The sequence below is a fragment of the Typopeltis vanoorti genome, chromosome 4, assembly GCF_054136105.1.
Source record: "Typopeltis vanoorti isolate ZY-2024b chromosome 4, IOZ_Tvanoo_1.0, whole genome shotgun sequence".
Classification (NCBI taxonomy): Eukaryota; Metazoa; Arthropoda; class Arachnida; order Uropygi; family Thelyphonidae; genus Typopeltis; species Typopeltis vanoorti.
Window position 1 is genome coordinate 160,821,360 of NC_143552.1, and position 26,844 is coordinate 160,848,203.

The 26,844-nt window shown below is 37.3% G+C and overlaps 1 protein-coding gene across 1 annotated transcript in view; it reads left to right on the forward strand.

Annotated features, from left to right (window-relative positions):
* The first annotated feature begins 16,389 nt into the window (after window positions 1–16,389).
* The window catches only part of POLDIP2 (DNA polymerase delta interacting protein 2), a 196,475-nt gene continuing 186,020 nt past the window's right edge, over window positions 16,390–26,844 (forward strand). Inside the window, exon 1 of the mRNA XM_090392189.1 lies at window positions 16,390–16,490. Within this exon, the coding sequence (XP_090248315.1) occupies window positions 16,390–16,490 (101 nt within the window). The remainder of the gene's footprint in view (window positions 16,491–26,844) is intronic.

Sequence of the window (26,844 nt, forward strand, 5' to 3'; positions counted from 1 at the left end):
AAGAAAAAGAAACGGAACACTAAGAAATCTTACACCATTCAATCGGAAGGCAACAATGACAGCACAGAAACAGAGGAAATGTAAATCAATACCAGTTCAACAAAACGATCCATCACGCCAGAAGAAGGAGAAATGAAACGAAATAAACAAGACATTGAAAGCCAAATAAAAGCCTCAAGTTCGGAAGAAGACGAGGAAGGAAATGAGATAATAACGCGAAACAACACAGAAATTGAGGAAGAAACCTCATCAAAAGAGGACAGAGAGCAAGGAAACGATCCAAAACCAGAAGATACAAATACCGGTTCTTCTCACCCCATTACAAAACCGGTAGAAGGAGAAAATCCCACATACGAAAATTCGAATATAACAAGACGAATCCTACTCGATCTTAGGGACAAACCCGAGATAAGGCACAAAGTGTGGACTTTGTGCCTTATCTCGGGTTTGTCCACACAGCTATACAGGAAAAAGGAGACGCTTGTTTGCAATGTAAAGGCGAGCTAGATAGTCTTAGTATATGGATGAAGTGGGATCACTTCAATTACCACCGAACGAAATGGAACGAAAGCTTGAAGAGAATATGGAAACTAAATGATGTAGAGTCAGTACACGTACTCACAGTGATGGAAAACGTGGTAAAAGACTTTGAGATAGCGATTAGAAATTGTAGGGCAAATATGACCTAAAAAAAAAGCCCCTTCTGAGTTTTTTCTTTTGGTTTTGTTTCTGTGTATCCACACTTAGTCCACATAGGAGGGGGCAGACCTGAGAACCCGAGCTGCGAAGGCCTACAGCGAGGCGGTGCAGCTCCTTGTGGGCTGCATCACTCGGGCCGGGCTCTTCCCCCAACTCTCGGTTCTCTGGTTGATAAAGTCCACCTCAATACGGATACCGCATCGCAGTTTTTTTTTATTTTTTTATTTTATTTTTTTATTTTATTATTATTATTATTATTTTTTTTTTTTTCAGTTGTAAGGCATAGTCTAAGAATAATCTAAGTTCCAAATTTTAACAAACATTTTTCTTTATTTCTTTAGGGGTTACGAGATGACGTCTCCAGACACCTAGATTAATGTAATCGAAAGTTATGTCTTTTCGGGTAAAATGAAATGTAAATTTTAAGTTTTTTTTTTTTCGAACAGGTGCAAGGAGATTATGTTTTATAGACCTTTTAGCCACAACCTTTGGGTTATACAGCTAAACAGGTTGACTGAGGCCTCTTTTTACCTCCTACTATCCTACTCTACCTTTCTTTAACTTCCCCTATTACTACCGGCTGACCCTCAGCAATCTTTATACTCCAAAGGCCGATGATGAAAGACATGAACTCCCATTCTACCACAAAAAAGGTCGAAACCGGTCTGGGTAGTGGCCCCTTGCCTTTAATACAAAACATCATACATCCCCTTATTTTAGATGTGTTTTGGCATTAAGGGTAAATATTAAGATTAGTGATCGGAGCTTGTTCCACTTCTACCACGAGTTGCCCTGGTCTTGCACTACCTGTAGGATCAACTTGTCTTGCATCACTTGCAGGCGCAAACTTGACATTTTTGTCTGTTTGCTTACTTGGGAAAAATGGAGTAAAACCAAGTTTAAAATTGCTTGGTATATTTAACATATATATCTTTAACATATATATATATATATATATATATATATATATATATATATATATATATATATATATATATATATATATATATATATATATATATATATATATATATATATATATATATATATATATATATATATATATATATATGTGGCGATTAGTTTTTACTCGGTTGTTATACATTTCAAAAAATAGATTTAATGACTCCAAGACCGAGATAACATATAAAGATTTTAATGATAAATACTACTAGTTTCGGCATATAGCAGCCTTCTTCAGGTATTTATATTCTATTCCATACATTAGCACAGTCTCTAAGAAAATAGCTAAAGTCCTTAAAAAATATAATATCAGGACCTTCTTCACCACACTTCCAAAAATCCGCTCTCTAATCAGCCATCCAAAACCTACTCATCACAACCTTAAGTACCCTGGAGTATATAAATTGTGGTGTGATTGCAATATCCCATACTTTGGTCAAACTAACAAATCTATTGAACAACGGATAGAAGAGCATAAGAGAGACATCTCATACAAAAGATCTCATGCAACTGCTTTATCCAGTCATGTTCTTTTTTCAAATAATCCTAATGATGACCAACAAAGCCACTCTGTATGCTGGAATAGATCAGAAAATATTTTTCGCTGTGAAGATGAGTTTGAAAGAAAAATCGTAGAATCACGGGAAATCCTACTGAACCCGGTCCACTTAAATAATAATTTAAGTTATAACATCCCAGATAGCCATGCTGCAGTTATTCAATATTGGCGTTCACGTGAACTTGCACGCACAATTGCAACAAACAATGGCACGCCAGTTGGAACAACTTGAAAAATACAACGTTTTTATGTATCGATTATGTGAGGCAATTTGTACCTGTAATTTCCAGTTTGTTTATTTAAATAATTCAATGTTTATTAGTATTCCTTTCCTTTATAAATACCTGAAGAAGGCTGCTATATGCCGAAACTAGTAGTATTTATCATTAAAATCTTTATATGTTATCTCGGTCTTGGAGTCATTAAATCTATTTTTTGAAATATATATATATATATATATATATATATATATATATATATATATATATATATATATATATATATATAAGTATATATATATATATATATAAGTATATATATATATATATATAAGTATATATATATATATATATATATATATATATATATATATATATATATATATATATATATATATATATATATATATATATATATATATATATATATATATATATATATATATATATATATATATATATACATACAACACCCAAAACCTTGTCATAATCATCTTAAATATCCTGGTGTGTTCAAAATATGGTGTGGTCGTAATGTTCCTTATTTTGGCCAGACGGACAAATCTATTGAATTACGGATGATGGAACACATGAGGGACATTGCCTACAAGAGACAGTAAGGCAGTGCGTTATCAAGCCATATCTTTTTCTCGGCTGATCCTAATGATGAAAACCCAAGTCATACATTCCGCTGGGACAGATCAACTAATATCTTTCATTTCCATGATGAATTGGAGAGAAAAATCGTAGAATCTAGGGAAATCATCCTCAACCTTGAACATCTAAATAATAACTTGATCTACAACCTCCCAGATAGTCATTCAGCTGTAATCATGTACTGGCGTTCACGTGATGCTGCAAGCACACATTCTCCCAACAATGCAACAAACGAAAGAACAGCTTTAAATACATGCTAGTTATGAATAGTGACACTCTATGTTGTTCATAGTTTTTTTTTTAACCTTCAGTGTTTATTCTCTTCTTTCATAATGTCACCTGATGAAGGCTGTTGAAATCCGAAACTAGTCGTATTTTACTATTAAACCCCTTTTTTTTTACCTAACTCTCGGTTTAAGTCATTCAACTCTATTTTACAATATATATATATAGAAAGTTTTTGAACGTGGGTATATTATGTATTCATGATACCAAGTAATTTTATATAAACTTGGTTTTTAATCCTATTTCCCAAGTGAGCAAACAGACAAGTAAATCAAGTTTGCGCCTGCATAGTGCAAACTTGATTTACAAGTTTGCACTATGCAGGAAACACATAGTAGTGCCACTCTAGGCAACTCGTGGGCATGCGCAAACTTGACTTACTTGTCTGTTTTCTCACTTGGGAAATAGGATTAAAAACCAAGTTTATATAAAATTACTTGGTATCTTGAATACATAATATACCCAAGTTAAAAATCTTTCTACATTTATCTATCATCCTGAGATTTTATTTAATAAGGCCAAAGCACCTTGTGGCAACTTGTTTAGGTAAAATTCATAAGCTCTGCATTACTTCAACCTTAGCATTGTCAGGTCTGGCTCCCAATGACGAGCCCTCAAAAAGGTCTAATTATTTTTAGAGCCGCTTCACCTATACAAAGGTCGAAACCGGTATGGGTAGTGACCATTGCCTTTAATGCATACCATCATACATCTCTGCAAGGGGATGCGCTTTATATTAGGGGAAAAATACCAAGGAAAGTGATCAGAGTTTGATCCACCTTTACCACGAGTTGCCTAGAGTGGCACCACCATGAGTTGCCTCAGATGTGCACTACGTGCAGGCGCAAACTTGACTTACTTGTCTGTTTGCTCACTTCGGAAACAGGATAAAAAAACAAGTTTATATAAACTTACTTGGTATCTTGAATATATATATATATGTGTATGTGTGTGTGTGTGCCACCTGAAGATTCACCATATTTAAGTCTAGTCGCGGAGTGGAGGAACATATGTCTTTTTTCGATCTGTTCCGAGTTGGTTGTGTTCTAGCACGGGCAACTGTGTTTTTTCTCCAGGAAACTCAGAACTGCTCATTCAGTCTCTAAAAGAGACAACGAAAGGTGTTAGACCATAAAAGGTGTTAGACAATATTTTTTAAATATTGTTTTTTGTCCAGACTGCAGGTGCCCATCAGATAGGAAAATGTACTCTCCATGGGCAACTGGGCAAACATAATTATCAAGCGTGTCAAATCCCGACTGCATGGGATTTTTTCAGGGTTATTTATATATATGCTGGAATTCATAATTACATTCGCCTACTGGACCATGAGGAGCACATTTTCCTAGCTGACGAGTAGCTGCAGTCAGGAAATAACGGAATATTTTTTATTTAATTAAAAATCTTCTCCTACCTTGGTGCTATTAATATTTTTTGATTGTTCCTATTGACGTATTTGAAATATAGCATTAAAAAATAAGGATGGATGAGGTAAAATATTTGGGTTGTAATAATTCTAATAATTCAAATTAACTGTAAGGGTTCGACCATAGTAGGAAGCATTCAAACGGATAAATGCTGGAATGTATATTCAAATATACATAGTCTGAAAAGATCTGCTTAAGATAACTAGATTTTTTTCTGGTCCTTCTCAATAAGGGCAATGAGAGTATTTTTCACTTCACTGTATAACACGTGATATCTTTCTGCTGAGCCATCAGTCAGGTGAATTGACATCTGTGATGGCCGTGTTATGGCCTCAAGCCTGTGGTATTGTCTCTGATGTCTTCCTCAACACTCCTCTCAATAGATTTCTTTGTTCTGTTCTTATTATGGCGTCTATTTGTAGTCACATAGGAGATAAACTCCTGGATATTTTAAAGGATTGTGTCTACGTTTTACGGATCGATGTAGCGGTTGCATTCCGATGAAAGTTTTTTTTTTTTAAATTTTATACTCCCTTGTTTCTTTTCCATAGATTGACTCAATTCTGTCAACTAGCCAAAAAGTTCAAAAATTCTTTAGTTGTGAGCTCGGTCTTGTTTTGTTTCGAATTTGCTATTACTGGTGATGGATTGTTGTGAATGTGACATCATGTAGAACTTGAGTGCAGTGGAAAGAGAGGAAAAGGAGGGACTCAGTAAGTGAGCACGAGGTAATGGAAGAATCGAATAAACTTCATTTTAATAAGGTTGTAAGACTCGGTGATATTTTACCACGTATTTTGTAAATGTTCCGGGAAATTAATAATAACTTTTAACTCCCGGATACATCAATGCAGGACATATTTTTGTTTTTAACATGGGTCTTGCATTTTCTCAAGTTCTAAAGGCGTGACAAGAGGGCAAAATTGTTTCGCTTCGTAAGGCTGATGATAAGACTAAGACTTTGAATTATCTGCCATTCTGTGTTTCTAGAGTTATGGTTAAAATCTTAGACAAGTTAGTTACGACCAAGATTCAGAATTTGGTTAACATCAGAAAAATACTCTGATGGTCATCACGAGTTTGTTAAGGGAAGATTGTGTTTTAGAAATCTGCCTGCTTATAACAAAGCGACAAATTCATTGGATAAGGATGATATTTAGATTTTGCAAATGCCTTTGATAATTTGCCACATGACCAACTGGTAATGAAATTGGAACGGATGGGTCTAGATCAGCTGTCGCCAATCTTTTGGACCTCACGGACCACTAAAGTCACAATTTTGAATCCCGTGGACCACTAACATGAATTTTTTTTAAAAGGGTACAAAAATAAAATAATTATCATAAAAGTTGCATTTTATTAATATGAAATGCACTTGTTTAATTATAACAAAATTATTAGTGTGATATATGTTGCTGCTCGTTTGAAATAAGTTTATGGATTCTTGGCTCCAATAACATCACTGCAATACGGAGAGCCGTTTCTATTTTAATCAGACAGCGGTACTTGTTTTTAATTGCCGTAAAATATGAGAATGTGTTTTCACACAAATAGGTTGTTGCAAATGGAATCAAAATTTTGTTGGCTTTTTCACTCAGCACTGGGTACTCACTTTTTACGGAGAACCATAAATTATGTCTTGATGAAGACGAGTGGTATTTAGTTTTGAGACTGTCGTCGGATTATAGATCGATTACGCTTTCTTTTCTTTCATGCTCAAATTGCTATCTTCAATTTTCGCAGAAAATGGATCCATTATCCACATATTGCCATGTCTGTTGTCCTCTTCATTTGGGTAATAACGGCCAAAAGTTTCTGTGAGCGACCATAAGTGCTGTCGAACAATAGTTATTACCTGTCGGTTGACATTCTCTTCTTTCATATACTCATCAAGATTCGGGAACATCTCACCTCAGCGTGAAGATGAGTACATTGAGCCCATTTCTTCACAAAGTGCCTTAAGTATTCGAGAATTGATGCCTTTGTCCCCAATTTCATTTATAATTTTAATTACATCAGATTGTGCAGTTCTGGAGACATTATTTTCGCCGCAAGTTGCTCACGATGTAAAATTCAATGAGTGAATAAGATGTTTGAGTGTCCAACATCTTTCGCTTTTGTAACAACTCCTGAAAGATGCCCTGTCATGCTTGCGGCACCATCTATGCATTTCCCAACACATTTCTTCTATTCAATACCATGTCTCAGTAAATAACCATTAACTGCATCGAAAATCTCAGAGTCTGTTGTTTTATCAAGCAAGTTGAGCGAACAGAGCAGTTCTTCCTTTAGCTCTCCTTGACACTCAAACCACAAAATAAAGGAGAACTGCCTTTTTAGTTATGTTTGTTGATTTGCCGAGTTGAATTGAATAAAACATTGAATTTTTCCCCATTTCTATCACTTGATTTTCAATATATTAGGCCATGTCTTCGATTCTGCGCTTCACAGCTTTAGCGGACATAGGAATTACTTTCAGTCTCTGGACAGCCTGTTTCCCCAAAACCTCTTCACAGGGTTGTAACAAGCAAGTCTTAATTAATTCTTCTCCAGTCGTATACGGCTTTTTACTTTTCACGATTTGAAATGCTATCAAATAAAAATCCTTTACTAGGGACGTATCTTCAACAGTCATTTTTGCTAATGAACTAATTTGCTTTTGCATACCTTCACGCATCCTTTGAAAATATTAAACTGGCTTCTTGGCTAAATCTGTGTGTTTTGACTGCAAGTACGTGGCGAGTTTTAAAGGTTTCATGGCATCATTGCATAAACTCTCAGAACACAACACAAAGCGGCCGTGGATCCAGCTCACTTCCAGGTTCTTGAATAAATCCAAACTGCGAGTAGTCACCATCATATTTTCTTGAAACCTTGAACTTTTTCTTCTCTCCACCTCCAGTTGTAATGTCCTTCCTGATGGTGCCTGGTGGTAGCTGTGGAGGCTCTGATTCATTGATCAACTCATGGTTACGCGAAGTATTACCAAAGAAATGTAAAATGCTTGGTTGCTTTTTCTCACCCATTGTGGGTTTATTTTATTCGAATCTTAAACCAAACAAGAAATGACAGTTATCAAACTCCAGCTCTTCGATGCCATTAAATATCACACTCTGCACAGTTAAAATAAAAACATCACTGGTCGCTTACCTAAGAAGAGTATCGTGGAGAATAAACACCAATATAGTGTTGATAGACGACAATTCGCTTCATCAAAATAAAACAATCGGACGAGAATCGGTATTCACGGGTGGGGGTCGATTGTTGTGACGTACGCATGCGCCACTGAAGCCTGGCGCATGCATACTAGCGTTCGCAAGCCGCGCCGCAGGTCGGTCCACGGTGGCACGGCAACAAAAGCGCCCCTAGACGAAAATTGTCAGCGATCCTGTGTCAGTGTTCAAATTTCTTCAAACCATCAAAATTTTCCTGCAGACCACAGATTGGCGACCTCTGTCTTAGAGGCTTCAAGTTTTTTTTTTTTTTTTTAATCAATGTTGATTTCAAGGTCCACGTTTTTGCACTGTACAGTAGTACAGACCATACATAGCATTTAACCATGCGTACACTCAGCTCTAAATTTAATTTGCAGTTACACAGTCTTGTCAATTCTTACATTTTTCAATATCTTAGGCCATGTCTTCGATTCTGGAAATCGAAATGGAAATAAATTCTTACATTTATTTTCATTTCTGGACTGCATTCTTGATTTCACCAGCATCCGAGATATTTAAATTTTATCACATTTATATTTGTTTCCAATTAAAGAAAGTGCTGAATTAAGAAGTGGTTTCTTCCTTAAGGTCATGAATTTAGTTTTGGTGATATTTATTCGTAATTCCATTTTTTCACTCTCTTCTTTGAATAGTTCGAGAAGATTCAGGAGAAGATTCTGAATATTGTCAGCCAAGAGAGCTGTGTCATCAACATTTTAGATGTTACTGATGATTTTACTATTTACATTAATCCCTTCTCTTCCTTTTAAGATTTTTTTGAAATATGGCTTCTGGGTATATATTAAAAAGAAGTAGCAGCAGCACGCATCCTTGCCTTAGTCCTCGTTTGATGTTAATGGACTCTAATAATGTTATCTACATGAACAGCCTTTTGATTTCAATATGAGTTTTAGGTGATCCTCATGTCTTTACTATCTAATCCGATTCTTTTTAATAATTCAGTCATTTTAGTATGTTGGACTTTATCAAGTACTTTAGCGAAGTCGATGAAGCAAATGAATAGTTCATTGTTTTGGTCACTACATTTATGAAATAAGATTTGAGAACAGAAAAGCGTCTCTCTCGTTCCCAAACCGCTTCTAAAGCCGGATTGGTATCACTGATGGTGTTTTTGCATTTTCTCTATATTCTTTTTTTTTTATTATTTTCAGAAACATTTTAAGAACATGACTCATTAGGCTGATCATTCTATAGTTATTACAAGTTTTGCATTTGCTTTTTTAGGTAGCATGACGAAGATCTTGAGGAATTACGCCTGTATCGTAGATCATAGTAAATAGCTTCACTAATATAATTATGTTTTCGCCTTCAAATCACTTTATTATTTCTGCTGGTATTCTATCAGGGCTTATGGCTTTACCATTTTTAGCTGAGCTCAGCGCGCATTCTACCTCTAACCTTAGAATGCAAGGACGTTTCATCTGTTCTTAAGTATTTTTTTTTATTTTGTTTGTTATCAATGAAGAGTTCTACATATTTCACCCATTCTACATATTTTATCATCCTTTTCGGATGTTATTTCTCACTTTTTTTTTGTTTCGAAATATACAGTTGTTTTTTCTTTACTATACCTGAGCTCTCTTTCAGCTTGTAGAAATTCTTTTTTTCTTTACATTTTTCATTCATCCAGATTTCTTTTGCTTCTTTGATCTTACCTTTAATAATTTTCGGAATTTCTTTATATTTCGTTGGACTATGATTTTTATATGACCTGTGCTGCTCCATGGGAGAAAAAATTTCGTAACCTATCCAATCTTTCTTCATGTTCTATCGGGAAACAAAGTTTGGCACATTTCTCTATGAAGACAGATTTTAATTTGTCCCATGATTCATCAACCCTCATTAAGTCATCATTCTTACAAGTGGTATCTCTTCATTCAAATATTTACTCAGTTTTTTTTTCTTATCTCTGAGTTTTTTTAACTTTCCTAGATCAATCGTTTTATTGATGTTTCTTAAGTATATCTTTTAGTCTAAGTTTTAACTCTTTCACCAGTATCTTATGATCAGGAGCAATATCCGCTTAAGGATTAGCTTTTGAGTTCTTTATGAAACTTCGAAATGGTTGATTAATCAGAAAATAATCAATTTCGTTTCTGACTATATGTGTATTATTATCCTGTGGTGATTGCCAAGTAAACAGCCTTCGGGGTGGCAACTTAAAACATGTGTTTGTGATTATTAGTTGCGCTCCTTGGCAGAATTGAATATGACGGTCTTCTCTCATTTTTTATTTCCAGTCCATGTTCGCCAACTTATCTCCATTTTTACCTTTCCCAACTTTAGCATTGAAATCATCAATGACGATGTTAATATTATGTTTCTTTGTATTTTTCATTAGTTCTTTTAATTGATCATAAAATCCTTCGATCTCGGTAACATTCTTATCAGCAGTAGAGGCATGGACCTGTATAAGATTGATATCTAGTGGTGGAACTTTCTGTTTTTATAACATCATCCCATGTGACTAGGGGATGAAGGTCAATAGTGAGTTATTGCCATCTTTGTTTAATATTATTGCAATTCCATTGGTTAGTAGTTTCTTCATTTGCTTTCTGCTCTGCATCACAAGCTTTACTGTCATCATGAGATTTCAATTTTGTATCAGTAACGACAAAGTTGCTTCCCTTTGTCAGAGGACTGCATCCTGTAATTTTCCTTGTATCCCTACATATGGGATCCTAACCAGGTACTGACAGCTGGAGCCAGTTGAGTCCAGTTTGTTTATAGAGGTCTGCTCCTCTGATGATTCTTCTGCAGTTTGTCCGTTGTTCTTCACATTAGCATCCCTGTAGGGAGTATAACCGACAGAAAGTCCCAGAGAGCACCACGTGAACTAAATTAGTTATCTTTATGTATATCTTTGATAGTTGAGAGTTTGACGAAGTCGTACCAGCCGGGTGCGAACATAAAGGACGTCAGCGAATCTATTCGAGTGTAAAAACAGAGGGTGAAAGAGATGATAATCGTGGCAGGAACAAATGATTTGAAAGAGGACAAAATGGAAATGATACAGGATGTGAGGGAATTACTTGAAGTAGCGAAAGAGAAGGGTGAGAGAGTTAGGATGGTGAGTATTTTACCGCGGTATGACAGTGAAGTGTTTAGAAGGAGGGCCATAATTGCCAATGACTTTATGCGTGGGTTATGCATGGAGAGTGGTGTGGAATTTGTGGATGTGTGGAATGAGTTCGATGGGCGAAAGGACTTATATAAGATGGATGGGTTACATTTGAATGGAGTTGGTGTACGGAGGCTTGAAAAAGTGTTGATGAATGATGTGGAAGTGGATGTACAGACTCAGGGAAATTAGATTTATTAAGAGGGGGCGAGTAGATATGCAGACTTTAGGTGGGGGCAGTTAAGTGTATGAATGAGTATATTATGCCCGGGCGAGTACGACGGACAACAAATCAGAATGGGATAGTTAGTATAAGGCATCAAAGTAGGGATGGGACAAATGGGCTTCTGCAATTCATGTACACTAATGCCATGAGTATTAGGAACAAGAAGGGAGAGATTTTGGCCTTGGTTGGCACTTCCAGGCCACATGTTGTTGGTATTAGTGAAATATGGCTGACAGAAGATGATAAAGCTAGTGGGATTGAATGCGGGTATAGGTGTTCAGGAGTGACAGGGTGAATAAAAAGGGGGAGAAGTGTTATTGATGATAGCTGATGAGTTGCAGCCAAGGAGTATAGAAGTTGAACTGCAGGATAGAGAAAAGAGCACATTTGAGGCTGTTTGGTGTGAGATAAAATCTAGCAGAACAAAATATACAATTGGGTACTGCTATAGACCAGGTGATGGAATAGATGGTGGAGATAGTACGCATAGGCAAATAGAAGAAATGAGTGGAAGGAGGATAATTATTATGGGTGATTTCAATTATGGTAACATTGACTGGAAAGAGGAGAGGACACATGGGAGGAAGGAATTGCATTTTAAGTGGTTATTAAGGGATAACTATCTGCGGCAGCATGTAGTGGAAAATACCAGTGGGCAGAGAGTGCTTGACCTAGTAATTGCAACTGGGAATGTGGCTGTAAGGAACATGACCAATGTTGCCACCAATTGGTGAGAGTGTCCATAAGGTCATGACTTGGGAGGTGGCTAAAGGAGTGGAATTTAAAATTAAGACAGGGTACATGTGGAATTACCAGGCTGGTAAGTATGACAAGCTTAGGTGTGTGCTTGGCTCAGTGCCATGGCCTGTAAAACTGCAAGGACTGGATGTTGATAGTGCATGGGAGGTGGTTAAGAAGTGTTTGCAGGAGGCATTGGTTGACTGCATACCTAGAGTGCGAATAATAAATCAAGTAGGGGTTAAATAGATGAATAACACTATTAAGCTTGAGCTGCAAAAAAAGAAACAAATGTGGAGGGAATTTAAGGAGAAAGGTGACCAGCAGGCGCAGGACCAGTATAAAGCTCAGGCCAGGATGGTAACAAGGGTGGTAAGAAAAGCAAATGCGGATTACGAAAGAAAATTGGCCATGCAGCGTAAAGAGAATCCCAAACAGTTTTTTCAATATGTTGCAAGTAAGAGGAAAAATGTTCATGGTAGAATGATCTTAAAAAATACTGAGGGTAGGGAGGTAACCGAATCAGTCGATATAGTGGAATTACTGAGCGAGCACTTTGCAAGATTATATCATCCAGGTGGTGATATTGCAGGAATGGAAAAACCAACAGCTTATACTGGAATTGTGATGAATGAAGTAGAGGTAACTAGTCTATTACAGAACCTCAAAGTCAATACATCTGTGGGATTGGATGGTATACCAGCTCATGTCGTACGTGAAGCGGCTAAAGAATTGACAGTGCCCTTGACCATTTTGTTTAATTTGACTCTCAGGTCTGGGTTAGTCCCAAGGGGGGTGAAAAGAGGGGAAAATAGTTCCGCTCCATAAAGGTGGTACCAAGGCTGCTGTTGAAAATTACCGGCCAATCACCATAACAGGAATCATTATCAAGGTCTTGGAGAAAATGGTCAAGAGGAAAATACAAGATTGAACAGAAGAAAATGGGATACTGTATCGGGAACAGCATCGTTTTGTGAAGGGTAGGTCATGCCTCAGTAACTTGCTCACGTATTATAACACAGTGACAGCTGAACTGGATAAGGGTAATAGGTTTATAGTGATTCTACTGGACCTTGCGAAGGCCTTTGACAGGATACCACATGGAATTCTAATCAGTAAATTGCAGCATATGGGGATGAATATAGGGTTGGTGAGAAGGATAGCAGGGTGGTTGATGGAGAGATATCAGAGAGTGGTTTATTCAGGAGTAGAATCCACAAGACGGCGTGTGAGTAATGATGTTCCACAAGGATCTGTTCTTGGACCACTGCTGTTTAATTTGTTCATTTATGATATATGAAAGGATCTGAGAGGAACAGTTCATTTGTTTGTGGATGATGCAAAGTTGTGTAGGGCAATAGTGAATGCAGATGACGTTAAAATTTTGCAAGAGGATTTGGATAGATTGAAGGTCTGGGATAAGGAGAATGGATGTCAATTTAATGTGGGAAAATGTAAGGTAATCTAATGTAAGGAAATAATGTAAGGAAATCCAAAATGTATATTTTGGGGTGAAAAGATTAGCAGCAGTTTACTACATTGGTGGAACTGTACTCCAGGAAATTGATGAGGCAGGAGATTTAGGAGTGTTGGCGGATAAGGAGTTGAAGTTTAGGAGGAACATTGCAAAAGTGGCCAAATCAGCTTATCAAATCACTTAGTTGCTGAAGAATACGTTGACAAGCAGAGACAAGCAAGTTATTGTTCCTCTGTATCGAGCCTTGATAAGACCCCATCTCGACTACTGTGCCCAGATTTGGTCACCTAGGTTTCTTCTTGATGGAGAGGAGGTTGAGAGGATCCAGAGGCGAGTGATCAAGATGATAGCAGGTCTGTGGAATGAACTTATGAGAACAGGTTGAGGATTTGTGGGTTTCAAAAATTAGTTGATAGGCGGAGGAGGGGAAATATGATTGAGACATTCAAATTACTGAAGGGTTTCTATAGGATTAATCCAGAAGATATTTTTGAGAACAGGGCTGGTTGTGGGAGGACTAGGGGACATCCATGGAAACTGAGCAAAAGTGTGGTTAGTAAAGGTGTTAGAGCTGGGTTCTTTACTTTTAAAGTGGTGAATGAGTGGAATGCGCTCCCAGAGTCGGTGGTGGATGCTGTGACAGTGAATGAGTTTAAGGCGAGGTATGATAAATACTGTATGAATGTCGAATTGTTGTGATGAATATGATTTGGGGCCTCCCTCGATGAGTCTAATGACTCCCTGGAGTTGCCTGTAATAATAATAATAATAATAATAATTATTATTATTATTATTATTATTATTATTATTATTATTATTATTATTATTATTTAGGGCGACTCCAGGAGTCCTTAAACTCATCGAGGGAGGTCCTAAACATCATGTCCACACAACTATGCGATTACATTCTCACAGTAACTATCATACCTTGTCTTGAACTCGTTCACCGTCATAGCACCCATAACAGACTCTGGCAGCTTGTTCCACTCATTTACCACTCTAAAAGTAAAGAACCCAGCTCTAACACCCCCTGCTAACCACATTCTTGCCCAGCTTCCATAAGTGTCCCCTAGTTCTCCCACCACCAGTCCTGATCTCAAAAATATCCTCTGAATTAATCCTATAGAATCCCTTTAGCAATTTGAATGTCTCAATCATATCTCCCCTCCTCCTCCTATCAACTAATTTCTGCAACCCACAAATCTTCAACCTGTTCTCATATGGTTCATTCCATTGACCTGTTATCATCTTAGCCACTCGCCTCTGGATCCTCTCAACCTCCTCCCCATCAAGAAGGAACCGAGGTGACCAAATCTGGGCACAGTAGTCGAGATGAGGTCTTATCAAGGTTCGGTACAGAGGTACAATAACTTGCTTGTCTCTGCTCGTCAAGGTATTTTTTAACAACCAAGTGAGTTGATGAGTTGATTTAGCTACTTTTGCAGTGTGCCCCCTAAACTTCATCTCCCATATCCACCAACACTCCCAAGTCCTTGGCCTCATCAATCTCTTGGAGTACAGTTCCACCAATGTGGTATACTGCTGCTAATCTTTTCACCCCAAAATGCATAACCTTACATTTTGTCACATTAAATTGACATCCATTCTCCTTAGCCCAGAACTCCAATCTATCTAAGTCATCCTGCAAGACTTTGACATCTTCTGCATTCACTATTGCCCTACCCAACTTTGCAAAAATCCCTCCACCTCCGTATCAGAGCGGTTAATTCACCTTTAGTTGAAAGAGACCAGATAAAGGTTTTTCACATCACTGACGGGATGTGTATCGAACCGAGGTCTTTCCGCCCAAACGGCGTCGTCTATACTGACTGAGCTACGGAAGCTCTCGGCTCTAAAAATTGGTTAAGTGCCACGAAGTAAGCGGCAGTGCCTTAACCTTATAATAATAATAATAATAATAATAATAATAATAATAATAATAATAATAATAATAATCTTTTGCTTATTTGTAAATCTTTGCAATTCTCATTCCTAGCTATGATACTTTAACGATCATAAAATTGTATATTTTCTATCGAAAAGATGCACCCTATCCTCACTATTTGGTACGGAACTCACTTTACCCTATCTTCCAATGCTGAGCGTCTTGGCCATAGAATAATGGGTTTACCATCTCCTCCCGTATTGTTGGTTTCTTAATAAATGCATCCTATCCTGACAATTTGGTATCAACGCATCCCTACCCTATCTCTCTTTCATTGCTCAGCATCTTGGCCATGGAATAATATGGCTTACCATCTTGTTCCGTATTGTTGGATTCTTTGTAAATGCACTCCACAGTTTAAGAACTAGCATGAGGACTTATTTTTTTTAATGTACTTTGCCGGCAAAGGTTGGTGGATTGGTAGAGCTTCTGCTACTAATGGCTCAGTTTGAACGCGGTTAGTAGTTGGAAGGGGCCGAATCGTTAGATGCTGTTGGCACACTCTCCCTCGATGAGTCTTTGGACTCCCTGGATAAATAATAATAATCTCCGTACCGCTTTGAAGGGCATATAACATAGTTGTTATAGGCGTATCGAAATGCTAACAACACGTGCTAGGAAATAATTTCTCAGTGATTTTGTTATTTTTATACTTCGTTGTATCAAATGATTTTCTATAATAAATAAGAAAACGAAAGTAAATTATTCGAAAAATAATTACCGTTATGCATGGAATAAGTAATTTATTATTATTATTAGTTGTTTAATACTATTAGTTATTTTATTTTATATTTTAAGAATGTGGTATTTGCATCGGTAACTATTAGTATATTCAAAGATGGCTGCTAACTTTTCGCGATTCAGTAAAGTTTGTTTTCATACTGATTTTTGTATACTCAATATTTGTGTTCGTTTGAAAAGTAGAGCAAGTTATAATAGGTAAAACTCTTATGATCATGTTTGGATAATATTGTAATAACTAGTGACTGTTATTTCAGCATATTATATTTTTGATTTTGATTCGGCTTTTTATGGAATGCAACCTGAATTGCGATATATTGTAGAGAAGGAATCTAAGTTATCAGATTTCTCCTGGAACTACGCAACATTGAATATAAGCGCGTCTTGGATAAGTAGAAAAGCGATTTTTATTTTAATATATATGCTGATTTCATATGGACACATACCGATCACTTGTTTCATTTGATTGAGATGCTTCGCACTTCATCATTTGTAACCGACGTCGCAAACACATAAATTATTATTTTTTCACTGTGTATTTTTAGAAACGGTATTAATGAATTATCCTCTTCTGTTGTGTGTGTATTGGTCTATGCACAAAAGGGATGAAATTTACTGACTGTTCTCTTAAGATTTGCCTGTGCCGGGTCCCAGTTAGGATTGCCAGATTGCTACGGGTAGATTAAAGGATATTCAAAAATGATTAATGCTACCACTCTCCGACTCACTCCACAACAAAAAAAAAAAAAAAAAAAATTAAAATCGAATGATTTTTTAGTTAATAATTAAACATTGTTTATTATTATTATTATTATCAACACCCGACCTCCATGGAGGCAGAGATCCATCGTGGGAGGTATTCACTATTGCATACAATGCTTATCCAACCTCGTCTTAAACTGATTCAGTGTGTCCACATTCACAACACACTCAGGCAATGCATTCCACACACCAACCACCCTCCATGCAAAGAACCTGCTTCTCACTCCTTTGCTCACACTCTCCCTGTACAGTTTCCAGCAATGGCCTCTTGTTCTACTTCCCTCTCCAGTTCTATGAAAAATCTCTTCCATATCTACCTGATAACAACTTCTGATCAGTTTATATGTCTCAGTCATATCCCTCTCTTCCTTCTATTCATGGGGCTCTGCAACTTACATTCCCTCAATCTGTCCTCATACTCCACATTCCAAAGACCACCTATGTGAATCTTCTCTGTACCCTTTCCAACATATCCTTGTCACCATGAAAACCCAGCAACCAAATTTGTGCACAATAATCCGTATGAGGCCTGATCAAGGCCTTATACAATGGAATCATAACCTCTCTATTTCTGCATGTCAGAGTTCTTATATTTTTTTAGATTTTGGTTTAAATTTACAGTTTTCATATTTCATATTGCGAGTATGTGGATTGCAAACTGGTTAATAGGAGAAAGAGGGATAATGTGATAGAGGTCTATAAACTTTTGAATGGGTGTTAAGAAGAGCCACATGCAAGCCGCATGTGGCTCTTCTTAAATTTTATTGCAGCTCAACTAACAAATAAAAAATATTTATAATTTTTCTTAATTTTTTATTGTTTTTAATTTAATTTTTCAATTAACTACATTGCTGTTCGGCAATGTAGTTATATTTATATTACCTTGTCAGAAAAAAAAAAAAAGATACAAAAGAATCAACTGACATTACAGACCAACCACAATTAGCAATTTTTATTCGTTTCGTTCTTGAGGACGGAGTGACGCGAGAAGAATTATTAAATTTAAGAGCATTAAAAGATAGTACTCGTGGTGTTGATATTAAGGAAGCTTTTGATGTTGCCCTTAAAAATGTTCCAAAAAATAAATTTGTGGCTCTTAACAATTAACAAAAAAGTAAATTTGTGACTCTTAACAATTTCAGGTAGGCAACTATAGCTCTTGCTGCGAAAACTCTGGCCACCCCTGTTATAGGATATCATCTGATAAAATTTTTCGTTATATGGAAGGTGGGGATATAACACGGGGGGGGGGACCTCCATGGAAGTTAAGTTTGTTCACAGTCAAGATAGGGATAAGAGCTAGTTTTTCTTCCCAGAGAGCAGTGGGTGAGTGGAATAGTTTGCCTTTAGGAGTAGTAAGTGCATCTAGTGTGAATGAATTTAAGGGAAGATATGACAGTGGGTTTGGGTGATTTACAGCCTCCCTCGATGAGTCCTTGACTCTCCCAGAGGTCTCAGGTGATGATAATAATATTGACTCTAAATATTTGAAAAATTTTAGTTTAATTTAGAATTTAAAATATTTAATGGCTAACCATGGCTTTCAGTTAGGAAGGATATGAATTGCTATAGCAGATATTCCAGATATTATAATGCAAATTTAGTATATTAATTGACATCGAGCTAAAGGAATTTTAGTAAGGTAGAAGTGGGGGGGGAGGAATGAAAAGAAAAACATTGTTGGTTTAATGTCTAAAATCATTCATGTTGAACATATTTTGTACAACTTTGAGCAGCCTTAAGAACTTCTGCATCAATTTTTAATTTTCTCAGAAAAATCTGAACAATTATCTTTAAAATTGAAGTAGATCATTGGTTTGCTTTTTATGAGTGAAATTGAACATCTGTTTCGCTCATCCCTTCACTTTGAGTTCATTGCACTAACAATCTTTTCTGAATTTGGCAAAGTATGTGGCACTAAAAAACATACAAAATAACCATGAAAATATTTGATAGCTTAAAATCAACATTTTGCAACATTAAATGCCATTGACTCGAAGTAGTACTTCAAGTTTTAAATTTTTCAGAGGTTGACACAGTTTTATAATTTGTTTTTTTAGTAGTAAAACTTCATCAAATAAATCATTCATATCTAACTTTAGTTGTTGTTTTTTTATTTTTATTAAAAGTATTCTGCTACTTCAACAAATGAGTCATAGTTAACTGTTTTTAATTAATTTGCTGAGTTTCAAAAAAAGGGGGGGCAGGGGGTATTTTCATTGAAGTTAAATTTCTTTCCTAAATATTTCAATGTAGCATTATAAAATGCTTTGCGATCATTTATTACTTTGCTTTTAACTACAGGGTCTGATTTCAGAAACTGATAAACTTGATACCTGAAAAAATTATTTTTTGGGTATCAAGACAAGACAATTGTGCAATGAATTTTTTTAATCATTCATTATATAAAACTAACACTGGTACACGCTTCATTTTTTTCAAACTCTTTTATTGCATTTCATTATTTCAATCACTTGCATTGAGAAAAGAAAATATTATTCTCTAATTATATTCTGTTCTATTATAACGAGGCACAGGCATTGAAAAATGAAAATAAAAGACACATTGTACCCTTTCTTGTTTTTATAAAGGACAAGGACAGTTTGGCTAAAATAAAGGATTGTCATTTGAAATAAAGGATGTCTGGCAACCCCAGAGTCTCAGTACTCAAGATTATACTGCTTAACAACCTCATGTGTTAAAATATCAGAAAAATATCCAGAATCTTAAAGAAATACAATCTTTGCACCACTTACTTCAAACCCCACTTATCCACTCCACTAAAAACAAACTCCCTCCTCTCTCAGTACCAGGTGTATATAGAGTTCCTTGTTCCTGCAAGTTGGCCTACTATGAACAGACAGGAAGATCAGCTACCATCCATTGAAGAACATGAAAAATAGATCTGGAGTCATGACTATGTTCAATCTGTCTTTGCTGACCATGCTTTGGATACAGCTCACAGAATCAGTTGGAAAAAGACATGCTCCATCACAGTAAATTCAGAAGAGAAAGACTATTTTTAGAATCTACTGCTGCTCTTAAAAATCAGCCTAATTTAAATAAATGTGATTGCATAAAACTTATGAAAATATGGGAAGCACTAATACTTTGAGATCCCAGTTTACATCCTAGGCTGCCAGCAGGTGTCTATAGAGGGCACCCCACCTAGTTAGGACTCTAGTCTTTTGTCTACATGTTTTAGTTTTATTCTGCCTTTGGGTGTGTGTGTGTGTGTGTGTGTGTGTGTGCACTTGCACATGTGCACATGTTACATCTAATTTTGTACTCCCTGACAATGTCTGTAACTGAGACGAAATATTGGAAGCATTAAGTACTACATTTAATCATTTCCTAGTGCTGTTTCACTCCATTAAACTTTTATCATGACTGCTTTACAACAATGTCAAGCACAATTTGATTGTAGCACCTCATGAATGATTGCACATCAATGCAGTGGTGCACCCAGGGCAGGCTAGGGGGCCCAGGCCCCCCCAAAAGGGAAAAAACACTAGAAAATTTTCCAAAAATCTCTTCCTAATTAAAATTAATTTTTTTGTTTGTGTCATGTCTTCTATTTCTATACTACTTATGAATTAGCAGTCACATAAGGTGGGAATCACAGCCGCTGTGAGTGCAAGGCGAATGAGGTGGTGCTTGGGCGGACTGAGCACTACTTCATTTGCCCGAGGAGATCACAGGTTTCATGTATTGGCGATCTGCAGTGATCGCCAATACAAAAAGCTCAGTCATAGGTCATATTATTATTATTATTATTACGGGTATCTCCATGGAGTCAGTAGACTCATCGCGGGAGACCCAAACTAGCAAAACAATATCTGTCATATCTCTTCTTGAATTCATTTACAGACGAAGAGCTCACAACTAAGTCAGGCAATGAATTCCACTCATTCACCACCCTCCAGGCAAAAAACCTTGTTCTGACACCTTTGTTAACCACACTCTTCTTTAATTTCCAGAGATGACCTCTTGTTCTTCCATCACTATCACACAGCTGAAACATTTCCACTGCATCAATCCTATAAAAACCTTTTAGTAATTTGAATGTTTCTATCATATCCCCCTCTTCTTCGCCTATCAACCAATCTCTGCAATCCACAAGCTCTCAATCTATCAATGTAGGGAGCATTTTTTATATCACTCACCAACTTGGTCACTCTTCTCTGAACCCTCTCCACAGCCTCCTCATCTCCAAGGAATCCAGGTGACCAGACCTGAGCACAGTAATCCAAATGTGGAAGTATCAATGCTTTATAAAGGGGAATAATAACCTCTTTATCTCTGGATGTCAGTGTGTTCCTCAACAACCAAGTAATCCTATGTGCAATCTTGGACACCTTAGCAATGTGTCCTCTGAACTTCATCTCCCTATCTACCAATACCCCTAAGTCCCTAGCCTCATCAATCTCTTGGAGTACCTTTCCATCGATGTAGTACACAGCCGGTAATCTTTTAATCCCAAAATGCATGACTTTACACTTTTCCACATTGAACTGACATCCATTTTCTTTTGCCCATTTTACCAGCTTATTTAAATCCTCCTGCAAACTTTCAACATCAGCTTGATTTTTTATTGCACTACACAACTTTGCATCATCAGCAAACAACTGAATATCTCCCTTTAAGCCGTTTCCTATATCATTTATATACAAATTAAACAACATTAGCCCAAGCACAGAGCCCTGAGGCACACCACTGGTCACCTGCCTCATTCTGGACTCGGCTCCTCCATACACCACCTTATGGTATCTCTCCCTGAGCCATTCTCCTATCCATATTACCAATTTAATATCCATTCCCATCTGCTCCAATTTGCGTAACAGTGTTCTATGGGGTATCCTGTCAAAAGCCTTAGCAAAATCCAGAAGTACCACTGTGTAGCCAGTTCCTTTGTCCAACTCTGATGTTATTCTATTATGAATAGTTAATAGATTGCTAAGGCAGGATCTACCTTTAACAAAACCATGTTGGCCTCTATAGAGTATCATATCCTGATCCACCCATTCTTGAATTTTGTCTTTAACCAACTTTTCCAATACTTTTACCACTACTCCTGAGATGGTGATTGGTCTGTAATTCAATACCGCAGTTTTAGAGCCACCCTTATGCAAAGGAACCACTTTGCCTAACTTCCACTCCCTAGGGACCATACCAGAGTTCAAACTTAAATTAAATATCCAGGTAAGAGGGGTTGACAATTCATTTGCACATTCACGCAACACCCGAGCTGATATTCCATCTAAGCCTACTGCAGTGTTTGCATTTAAGTTTTGCAATATATTTAATACCTCTGATTCTTTAGCTTCAATTCTCACATTAAATATTGCTATAGGTATAGAGATATCCTCACTTGGGTGATAGACTTTTGAGAAGTGATCACTCAGTAACTCGACTATTACATCTGATTTTGTCACCTCATTACCATCAGCACCCACTAAGGTTATCCTTCCGAAGTCATTCTTTCTCTTACTTGCCACATAGTGGAAGAACTCTTTGGGATTACCCTTGATCTCTTTGGCTAAGGTCTTCTCATAATCTGATTTAGCTTTTCTTACTATGCTGGTAACCTTCCTAGCTTGAGCCTTGTACTGCTCATGGGTGTCCTGATCGCCCTTCTCCTTGTAAATTCTCCATAACATTTTCTTTTTTTGCAGTTCAAGCTTGATACTACTGCTCATCCATCTAATGCCTGCCTTGTTTGACCTCCTGACCATAGGGACACAATCTGATATTGCTTTCCTCAGATACCCACTGATTTTATCCCAAGCACTGCTAACATCTTTCCCTTGCAATATGTTTTGCCATGGGATGGCTGCAAGCTCACTCCGAAGCTTGTTATAATTGCCTAACCTGTAGTTCCGTACATACCCCTTCTTAATAGAAAAATCCACAGATTTTGCAACCTCCCAAGTCAATACCACATGATCGCTTTCACTAACTGGAGGTAACGAGGACACCTTACTTATGCATATAACCTCTGAACCAATAACCAGGTCCAACACTCTCACACCACGTGTCCCTTCAGTTACGTGCTGTTTCAAGTAATTATCTCGTAGAAGATGTATGAACCCCATTTCCTTTTTGCTACGTGATATTTCCTCCTTCCAATTGATATCACCATAATTAAAATCCCCCATAATAATCACTAAGCCTTCACTCATTGCACTAAGTTGCTGATGCATGAATTCAGTATCTTCCCCCGTACTCCCTGGCCTATAGCAGCATCCAACTGTATATTTGGTTGCATTGGTCACTATTTCGCACCAGACTGCCTCAAATGAACTCTCATTCACATGTCTATCATCATGATATACTACTTTCTTTGGCTGCAACACATCAGCTATCATCAACAGTACTCCTCCTCCTGTTCTATCTTCTCTATCCTCCCTGAAAATACTGTACCGATCACATTCAATTCCAGTGACCACATCTTCTGCTGACAGCCAAGTTTCACTAATGCCTACAACTTTTGGTGAGATTTCACTGACTAATGCCAAAAATTCTTCTCTCTTATTTCGAATGCTTCTAGCATTGGTATACAAAAATTGCAGATTCCCTCTAGATCTTGTACCGGCTTTAGAACTGATATATAAGTCACTAACTACCGTAGTCCTATGCCGATTTTTATCCCCTCTCTTCTGCAATTTATTGCTAAAGTTTCTCTCTCTTACACTCAACCTTTTCAATATTAGTTTCCCTGCCCAATAACTTCAACCTGTTCAGAAAACAATAACTTCTTCAATCGCTTATGTCCTTCCATGTTAAGATGCAGTCCATCTCTAGTATACAACTGCCTTTTTCCTTCAAACACACTCCAAACATCAACAAACTCCAGTCCTCTTTTTCTGCACATTCTTGCAATCATATCATTCATTATCATTGCTCGTCTACTTAACTCGTAATTGTCAAAACGAGGCAGCACGCACACTATTCTCCCATTGACACTTTTCCTCTTCACAATATCTAATAATGTTCTTAAATCTTTTCCTACCCGATTTATACTACCTCTCAGGTCATTCGTAATCACCATAACTATCATCTTGTCTGTTTCATGCCCTCTGTTTATTGCTAAAGCATCTCTTTCTATTGTCCCATCAGCCAAGCACTCCTCATGCATACCACTCTCCATACCCTTAATCATAGAATCACCATATATTTTACCACTCTTAACTTCATTCAAGTCCACACTCATGGACTCATTCTCTACACTATTCAGCATGACTCTCCCAGCTTCATTACTCAACTCTCTATTACTTACCCCCCCACTCTCACTACATCTCATTTCTTCTAGGCCACTTGTGGTTTTATTATGTTGACTCCCAATCACTCCCATACTATTTATTACTGAATCATTCACCAAAGACTCACCCATATGTAATCCTGTTCTAGTTACTTCAGCTAAAGTAATCTCTATAGTCCTAATTTCTCTGTTTAACACATTAAACTCAGCTTTAACTTCCAGTATCTCCTTACCGATCACTTCCACTTCCTCATGAAGAAGATGAAGGTCATTTTTCATTTTCATAAACTCCTGCCGAAGTTCTTCCGCTACGGTCCCGATGTCAGCTTCCATTCCTAAACGCTCCAGCCTATCCCGACACTTCTCACATACGTCGACATTTTCTTTCTTCTCATTTTGCCAGACCGACCACAGATCCTTCACATTTTTCGGTGCATACATGTAGCAGTTTCCGCAACGCATCCATTGCGAAAAATCTAACGCTGAGCCAGCCTTTCGTGTAGTAGTAGAAGTCCTGCGCGCCGCTGACGTACGTTTCTTGTTGGACGCCATCTTTACACGTTGATATAGTGAAACAAACGGCAGTGAAAACACAATATATACAACACAGTTCTAAACAATAATACCACTGAAGGACACTTGTTTCTAACCGATGCACAATTGCAGCATAATTTGTGACAAAAAGCCACACTATATTTAACTTTAAAAACACGTTTTCTAGACTAGCTAAACTCGACCGCCACATTTACCAAGGACACTAGCGCCACCCCTAAAATTTCCACTAGTCGCCGACTAGACTCGAAACCAAGACTTCCTTCGTGCGGCCAAGCACGGTGGTGTGCAAACGCCACATCCACTGAGCTACACAGGCTCTGTGTAATTGAAGTGTCTTAAATGAAATTGAAGTGAAGACCTGATCCTGACAGCCTCTATTTGACCTGAATCCATCTTGTTCTTCACCAAGCTTTTCTTCCCCAATTCTTCTCAACCGTTTCTCAAGTATGCATGTACAAGCCAAGGAATGCAGTATCTACTTAGTTAAAATTATAACAGTGTTTTTACAGCCATACGTTCATAGGCAAAAAGGAATTATTATTATTATTGTTGTTGTTCCAGGAAACTCCAAGGAGTCGACAGACTCATCGAGGGAGGCCCTAACATCATGTCTGGAACAACTATTCAACATTCACACAGTATCTATCATATCTTGCCTTGAACTCATTCACGGTCGTAGCACCCACAACAGACTCTGGAAGCTTATTCCACTCATTCACCACTCTCCAAGTAAAAAACCTAGCTCTAACACCCTTGTCAACCACGCTCTTGCCCAGCTTCCAATTATTATACAACATGCATTCATAAAAATAAAATCTGGCAATATGGTATCTACATATAAACAAAATTACAAGAAGGTTACACAAATATACAAGGTGTCCTACAGCAATACATAATTAGTCAAAAAAATTAGTAAATAATATGTATATACAAAAGTTTAGCTGAGTAATGCAAATATCTACATGTAAACAAAATTACTGCAACATTTAAGGCAGTGCATAATTAGACAACAATATAAGTTAACTGACGGGGGGGGGCTATGCTCCCCCTGGCACCCATGGAGCCCAACTCCCCGAGTTCTGGACTGGTAGGCCGGTTTTCCTTGTATGCTGATGACTCGAATTTTGAAGACTCAAAAGGGGTTTCCGTCCCCCTGGCGTCTACGGCACCCAACTCAGTTTCAGACTGGTATGCCGGTTCTCCTTGAATTCTGATGACTCAAAAGGGCTGATGTGCGAAAGGCACCAGTAGCTATCCATATACCCTGATGATGGATGGAATACAACCATCATAGGTTACTCTGTGTTGTAGAACCATAGACTTGAGATCCATAATCCAGCTTTGAATGTATAATTGCACAATAAAGATGAAGCAATTTAACTTGATTAGCACCCCACTCAGTAGAGGATAGAGTGCAAAGAAGGTTCAATGCTCTCTTGCACTTTTCTCTTAGTTGATGAATGTGTGCTAGAAATGTAGGTTTATTGTCAAAGATCAGTCCCAAGAATTTGGCTTCTGTTGCTACTGGAATAATAGTGTGTCCTCCAATTCTTAATTCAGGATCTGGGTGAAAAAGAGTGCATTTTCAACAGAAGTGTACACAGACACTTTTTTCTGTTGAAAACCTAAACCCATTACTAGGAGCTCACAGAGAAACATGATCAATTGCTTGCTGAAGTTGCCTTTCAATTACCCTCATGTTATGGAAGTGGCAGTAAATTGTGAAGTCATCAACATATAGAGCATTGTCTACAGCTGTTCAGTAATTGAGTTAATTTTAATAGCAAAAAGTGTCACACTTAAGACAGAGCCTTGGGGAACAATCTGTTCTTGATGATATAGCCAAGATAGAATACCTCCCATTCTGACTTGGAAAGTTTGCCTGGACAGAAAGTTTTTAATAAACACAGGAAGGTATCCTTTGAGACCCAGGTTATAGAAGTCTTTTAATATGCCATATCTCCAAGCTGAGTC